The sequence below is a fragment of the Sinocyclocheilus grahami genome, unplaced genomic scaffold, assembly GCF_001515645.1.
Source record: "Sinocyclocheilus grahami isolate Dianchi unplaced genomic scaffold, SAMN03320097.WGS_v1.1 scaffold43.1, whole genome shotgun sequence".
In the NCBI taxonomy this organism is placed as follows: Eukaryota; Metazoa; Chordata; class Actinopteri; order Cypriniformes; family Cyprinidae; genus Sinocyclocheilus; species Sinocyclocheilus grahami.
The window spans coordinates 1,382,754-1,390,938 of NW_015505222.1; the positions used below are offsets into that span (position 1 = coordinate 1,382,754).

An 8,185-nucleotide genomic window follows, 5' to 3' on the forward strand; every position below is an offset into this window, starting at 1 on the left:
AGCAACGTTTAAACACTCAAATGCACAGCAAGACACTGGGAGAACTTTATGACAGCCGCTCACATTCCCTTCTACTTAGGCGTATTATCAAGTGAACCGAATAGAATCGAGCTGAATGACTCCAGTGTCTCGCCCAGGTGAGCGCGTTACCTGATCTTCTTGCGCTCCAGCTACGCTGCTGGCGACGCGACGGTCTAGAAGCCATTATAATAAGCGACGCGATCGAATCGACCAATCAGAAGGCTCTCGTTATAATCAGCGGAGCGCCGCGCGCTCGCTTGCGTCTTGGATTATCATGGGAGCGCTGGAGTGCGTCGCGTCGCGTCGCGTCGCGTCGCTGGCTTGTAACGTATCATGTGATAGGGGCTGGAATTTGACACCTCAAGGGTTCAAAACTCTCGTGTGTTTATGGGACTTGATTTTGGCAGGGCTCCTGCGTTTAGAGTGGAAGTACCGCGCGCGAGCTGTCTGGGTCAGTCAACACAACCCGAGACACAAGTTTATGTCAAAAACGTGGATGTTCAGAATTATGCATCATCACTACAGGGAGAGGTCGAGAGGAAACATTTTAAGGAATACATTTGCATTATCTGTGGATTATTTTCACTTGTCCGTTTCTTAATTTATTTCACTCAAGTCCATGACAGGAGAGCTCGATCAGCACCGAAAAGGTAGGATTGTATATTTCTTTTCTTTTCTTTTTGTCTTGTTGCAGTAAGGCATTGGCCTAAAGTTTGCGTCTTTTAACGTTTTTTAGCATAGCCTAATTATTTCATTTATATGTTAATAATCTGTGTATGTATTTCTTTTGGCAGGACCTTTCTTATTGTGGTGCTAAATAGAAAAAATGCATGCCATTTTCTCACATGTCAGATTTATTTTCGATAAAAAAAATGTATATATGTTAACTTGTAGCTAATAATAAGTAATATAACGTAATTGCTTTACTTATCTAGCAACCAAGGTAAGTAACTCCAGCAGCTGCATAGCAACGTTTAAACACTCAAATGCACAGCAAGACACTGGGAGAACTTTATGACAGCCGCTCACATTCCCTTCTACTTAGGCGTATTATCAAGTGAACCGAATAGAATCGAGCTGAATGACTCCAGTGTCTCGCCCAGGTGAGCGCGTTACCTGATCTTCTTGCGCTCCTCTCCACTCTGGGGTCGTATTATGGCCATTTGTGGTTCTTTAAGTCTTATATCCTGCTAAGAAGTCTCATATGCTATGTATGCAATCAGTTCTCAGTTCTATCAATTTGATCTCAGATCTGGTTCAGGTGCATTGTTTTTCTCCCCGTCTGTTCTCTGCTGGAACAAATGCACACCACAGCACTGCTGTCTCCTCTTGTAAATGTCTTTTTAAAAGATTTGGAAAGTGCGAGATTCTTACGCAGAAACAGGCCCATATGTAGCATCCTATACCTATATCCCACCCATCTGGCTGAGTTGGTCGGCACGTTTGTTGAGCAGGTAACATTGCATTTCAGTATCGGATTGCAAACACTCCCAAATAGACATCAGGCTACTCCCTGGTATACTGTAATCCTTGGATCAAAATGATTAATTTATTTGTCTGTTGGCATGGTATTATGTGACTAAGGCAGCAGGGTAGACTGTGGAATTTCTCTCGGGTTATTTGTTATGTCATGTTGAAAGATTAAATATGAATCTTTTTTTAAGATGCACAGCATATGGTATTTTTTCACAGGGCACGTGATGCGCTTTATGGTGATGCTGCTATGATGAGTTTTGTGGATCCCCGGTATTATCATATGTGGGTCTCTTTAGTGAATGACCTGCCATGTATTCATGATGAAATGTCTTTAATGTGCTGCGTTTTCCTGTTGCTGTGATAGATCGGGTGTGCTGGCACTTAACGCTCAAGTGTCTGAATCACACCTCCTTTAAGAGACACTAATGCAAGCGTCTAGCCCTTTTCAGTTTTACTCTCTGCTGAAAGCTGTAATACCGTTTAATCACTTCCAAACTGTCTATTGTTGGAGAATTGCTCACCCGCGATGGAGTTTCCACCTAGTCACTGTTTACTTTAATGCTGGATCTTATAGGAGTTCTCACTTGTGCAGGAACCAGATTTTACTTTTTTCTTTTTTGTCATACAAAAGAAAAACAAAATGTCTTTAAAATCAGAAATTAATACATGATTTTATTTGTATATATAAATTATTTTATTATTTCTTTTAATAAAGTTTTAAATGTAAAAATATAAAATGTCACTAAATAAATATAAATACTTAAAATAGTTAATGTTTTAAAATGAATTGCTGTTTTAAATATTATTAATAAATCATATTATAAAATAAATAAGTTTTATTAGACACATTTGACCCTGACAACAAAAGACAAGAAGTGTTTTCTATGAAAACATGTTTCTGCTACAGAATTGTAAAAAAATAAAATGAAAAAAGGGTCTTTTTATCACTTTTTATCTCAGTTCTGACACTTTTTTTTCACGTTCACATCTCAGAATTCTGACTTTTTTCTCACAGTCTTGAGAAAAAGGTCTGAACTGCAAGATATAAACTTAGAACGACAAGATATAAAATCTATCTCATTGTGAGTTAAAGTTGCAGTTACCTCTTTTTTTTTTATTAGTACATGGTGGAAGCAAAAACAAGCAGAATTGTGAAGATGTAAACTCAATTCTGAGAAAAAAATCTAGGATTGCAAGATGTAAACTCGGAATTGTGAGAAAGAAAGTAAGAACTGTGAGTTTATATCTCGCAATTGGAGAAAAAAGTCTAAACTGTGTGATATAAACTCATAATTGCATGTTAAAAGTCTGAATTGCGTTTTATTATTTCATAATTTTTTTCTCCTTTTTTTAAAAGGTAATAATTTATTTTGCAATCCTAACTATGCTCAAATATATGATTAGTTGCATTTTAGTTTATTTATCCATTATTTTTCATCCATCTTTGACCCAGTAGATCAGAACTTTCCATGTTATACCATGTATATATTTATCTCAGAATTCTGACTTTTTTCTCACAGTCTTGAGAAAAAGGTCTGAACTGCAAGATATAAACTTAGAACGACAAGATATAAAATCTATCTCATTGTGAGTTAAAGTTGCAGTTACCTCTTTTTTTTTATTAGTACATGGTGGAAGCAAAAACAAGCAGAATTGTGAAGATGTAAACTCAATTCTGAGAAAAAAATCTAGGATTGCAAGATGTAAACTCGGAATTGTGAGAAAGAAAGTAAGAACTGTGAGTTTATATCTCGCAATTGGAGAAAAAAGTCTAAACTGTGTGATATAAACTCATAATTGCATGTTAAAAGTCTGAATTGCGTTTTATTATTTCATAATTTTTTCCTCCTTTTTTTAAAAGGTAATAATTTATTTTGCAATCCTAACTATGTTCAAATATATGATTAGTTGCATTTTAGTTTATTTATCCATTATTTTTCATCCATCTTTGACCCAGTAGATCAGAACTTTCCATGTTATACCATGTATATATTTTTAACGTCCATTTAATTTTGATGAAGCGACTACATAGCGAGTGTAGGTTCCGTGACTCTGTGTGCGTGGAAACGGAGCAGTACATGAGTGCCAGGCGTTCACACGGGACACAGGAGCGCCGTGGTGTTAGTAAGAATTATGGGCCGCAGTCACCGCAGGGCAGTCCACCGCTGGATAATTTATTACAGCCTCCACTAATGAACATCCTAGTTGTGCAATAATGAGAAACACCTTATCCAGGGGCAGAGCGGGGCAGAAGGACACTAGAGCCCGCAGAGAGAGGGTCCGATTCTTACATAAAGTTAAATACTAGTTTTGTGCAGCAAGGTGTTTGATGTAAAGTCTGGTGCACATTGTACAGATTAGTTTGGACAAGAACCGCCCACTTAGACAGAAAGAAACCAGCTGACTGAGAGGACATTTGTTTAGGGGCAAGTTTATATGCAATATAGAATACCTCAGTATCATTATGGAGAAATTAATTCAAGTAATTGCACAGCAGAAAACAAAAACCTCAAAACAAAAAGAAAGTTTATTGACTCCAAAAAGTTATATGTACTGATTATTTCACAGATACTGAATATACAGCGTTGCTCATTTACATTTTTAATGTTCCTGCTGAGTGCCTCAGTCAAAAAAAGATCTGATGCTGCCAACCTGGAAAATCTTACCTATTCAGTGATTATTTCATCCTCAAAACCTTGAAAACATAACTTAGTTTCCAGGAGGACTTATAAACGAAACATGTGTGCTGTTACTCCCAGAAGCCAGCTAAAGTGAAGTTAGAGCTTTCCAGATCAAGAAGTGCTTTCCGGTTTTGTGTTTTTGTGATTTTCAACAGATGGTCAGTAAACAGACTGTGCGCTAGTGAGACTAGTTAAATGCTAACTGCTTAGAAAAGAATTATAGACCAATGATAATAGACCGATAATAAAATGAGTTCACTTTAATTTTTCTCATATAATGCGTCACATTTTATTTTAAGCATCATCAGGACTTTTTTTCTTTTCAAATGTTGCGTCACAATCAAATTGTTTTTGAATTTGTAAATAAAACACTACTGGAGTGTGATTTACAAGAGAATAATATTTCAGTTTTTAACAACTTAAAATGTTTAGTTCAATGTGTTATTTGACATTTATTTGTAATCGTTTGAGAAATTTTCTAGCAATTTTTAAAATTGAGTGAAAATTGTTTCTACACCAGATACATGCAATATATATATATATATATATATATATATATATATATTGCATGTACAAATACAAAGGAGGATGTATTTAATGTAATTATTGGTTGTTTTGGTCAACGATAACCACAAACTTGTTTCCCCCTGAGAAATACTTCTTAATTATCACATTTTCTGTCGAGTTTCAGACAGGATCTCAACAATGTCTCAAACTGTGCTCAGATTTAACAAGATGCCAATCAAAAATCAGCGATCTCAATATGAACTCAAACATTTCTGATCAAATTCTTCCAACACCAAAGAGCTGCTTGCACATAATTTTTTATATGCTATACCTACCTACCTATACTCTGTATGTCGACTGTTGACTCAATTTGTCTATTTTTATTTATGCATTTCTCCTAATCTATAAAAGAGCAACATTTTATTGCAATAAAATGTTCCTCTGGTAAGGATTTGAAGCAGTATGCCACTGTATAGAATGTCATTTTGAAGTAGCAGTGAGCAGTGTATGAGTTTGTGCTTGTGTGCAGGATAGTTGGGAGTGAAAACGCATCGAGTTCACTCAGCAAACTCAGCCATGTGGAATGTTCTGTAATGTCATCAGAGTAAACAAATACAAACACTTTTGAGAATTCATCTCTTTCTCTTTTTCTCCTTCTGTCACTTCAGTTTAGCTCTCAATCTCGGTCTTCATTATTCCCAATAACACACATTACCCGCCCAGATTTCTCCTTTGGCTCCCATTTCTCCATCTGACAGCTCGGACCCCACAGCGAATGCACACACACTGCTGAAAAGTGTACGCGATCCGTTTCACACACACACGCTGGATTTTATTATTTGCGAGATGTTTTTGATTCATCATGTCAGTGAGCAGGTTCATTTGTCTTAATGGAGCTGACAGATGTGTGTATCTGTATACACCACAGAGAAACAAGGAGATGAGAGATAGATGGTTGTGTGAGAGTGTGTGTGTTCACAGCCGGACATCTGGTTCTCCGCTGTCACGCTCGCACAGAAGTTTCTCAGTAGAGAATCCAAACAGACGCCTCTTCATTTACAGAAACAGAAACATGTTTAAATTCTGTCAAAATTGTCCTTTCAGAGCAGCTCATCTCTCTTCGTTCACAGACGGGCTTGTATAAAATGTATGCATCTCTGATCATTTCTCTTAATGTGTCTTATTCACAACAGTAGATACTTCTGAAGACAGTTTGACTGGTGCTTGCCTGTTAAAATCTCCCTGTCATGATGCAAGGCTGTTGCTATGCGGTGCATAGGGCATTCTGGATGGTTGCTAGGGGGTTCTGGGCAGTTGCTAGGTGGGTACTTACTGGAACAAGTGAAAGGAGTTCATCCTCAAGTCTCTGTGATATTCTAGTCTCAATATGCCTTGGGTCTTTCCTTCAGTGTACGGCTGTGGGGTTTAGTTTGCTGTTTTTAATGTTTGAAGGTGAAAAATTAAAATGTTTGATTATTATAAAAAAACAAAGAACACTCTCCCTCAATAAGTTGCACACTTTTAAGTGTCAGAATAATAAAGTACCGACATTTACATGCTGTAAATAAGTTGCATCACACATACATTTTCATAGACATGCATTGGCATTCAAGGTTTTTTAAAATTTTTAATAGTGCTGTCAAACGATTAATCGTGATTAATCGCATACAAAATAAAAGTTTTTGTTTGCATAATATGTGTGTGTGTTCTGTGTATATTTATTGTGTATATATAAATACACACACATACAGTATATATTTTGAAAATATTTCCATGTATTTCTATGTCTATATTTATAAATAAATATATTTAATATATAAACATAACATATTTTTCTGAAATATATACATGCATGTATGTGTATTTATATATACACAATAAATATACACAGAACACACACACATATTATGCAAACAAAAACTTTTATTTTGGATGTGATTAATCGTTTGACAGCACTCATTTTTTATGTTTTTCTAATGCTTAAGGCTTCATTTATTTGATCAAAAATACAGAAAATTGCTAAGTATTTTTACAATTTAAAATAAGTGTTTTCGATTTGAATAGATGTTAAAATGTAATTTATTCCTGTGATGTGCAGCTGTATTTTCAGCATCATGACTCCAGTCTTCAGTGTCACATGATTCTTCAGAAATCATTCTAATATGCTGATTTGCTGCTCAAGAAACATTTCTGATTATTATCAGTGTTGAAACCAGTTGTGCTGCTTCATATTTTTGTATAAACGTGATACATTTTATTTTTCAGGATTCTTTGATGAATAGAAAGTTTAAAATAACAGCATTTATTTGAAACAAATCTTTTGTAACTTTTTAAATGTCTTTACTGTCACTTTTGATCAATTTGATGCATCCTTACTTAATAATAGTAATAATTTCATTCAAAATTACTGACCCAAACTTTTGAATGATAGTGTGTTTGTTCAAGTTTTACCTTTGGTTTTACATGTTGCAAAGTCAATACATTTGCTCCTTTACTTTGTCTTTTAGTGGCTGATTTAAGGCATCTTCATTGGATGAATGTGATTGGCTTGTGCAGCGCAGCATTAGCAGCTCAGTGTGACTGTTTGAAACCAGACACATCATATCAGTTTTACAGTCCGTCTTTAAGCACGTTCTCTTTGATGCATGTCAGGAGGATGTTGACTTAGGTTTCTTATCGTTTGATTTTAATGGCATATTTGTTTTTTAATAATCCTGTGTCATCAACATCTTGCCACATCAAAACCTTCATTGGCTTAAAGCATGTTTTGACAACCTTTCGCAGTGATGATTCTTTCAGATCAGAAAGAAGTTGCTCAACGGTGAATCATCTTAAAACTATTTGCATATTGTGATTGGGTGTAGGCGTGTGTGTTTGTGTGTGCTTTGTCACAAATGTTTATTTGAGGATATACATACATACATGCATGCATATATGTATGGAAATTAATATATATATGGAAATCAAATTGAATTATTACAATAATGTTAATTTTAGTAATTTAAATGCCCAAGATATATCTTATTTTATAATTAAAATGAATGTAAAAATGTTAATTAAAAAATAATAATTAATACATGGAAATCTACTTGTATATATCACCATTCATATTATATTTATTAAAATTATAATTAAAAATAAATGTAAAAAAAAAATGGCCCAGAAACTATTAGGACTGAGAATAACACACTTGAAAATGTCTGAATGTCAAAGCATTTGATGATTAAACATCAGATCAGGTGTCTGTATCAAATACTGCAGGACTAACATCACTTTTCTTCATTATTTTTGTTCAATGTGTTTGAATCAGTTGGTGTTTTGGTGATTTTTAATCAATATATGAAGTCAGTTCTCACAGGTGTCCTAACAGAGGAAACACAGATGTAGAGAATCACTTTAACGATCAATATGATCCACTAGTGCTGGGCGGTATACCGGTTCATACCGAATACCGGTGTTTATTTTTGTTATGATATTAATTTTTTAAATACCGCAATACC

The 8,185-nt window shown here is 35.0% G+C and overlaps 1 protein-coding gene across 1 annotated transcript in view; it reads left to right on the top strand.

The window, feature by feature from the left end:
• The first annotated feature begins 595 nt into the window (after window positions 1-595).
• The window catches only part of LOC107582348 (neurturin), a 16,873-nt gene continuing 9,283 nt past the window's right edge, over window positions 596-8,185 (top strand). The window contains exon 1 of the mRNA XM_016268146.1: window positions 596-671. Coding sequence (XP_016123632.1) covers window positions 641-671 — 31 coding nt within the window. The 5' untranslated portion in view covers window positions 596-640. The remainder of the gene's footprint in view (window positions 672-8,185) is intronic.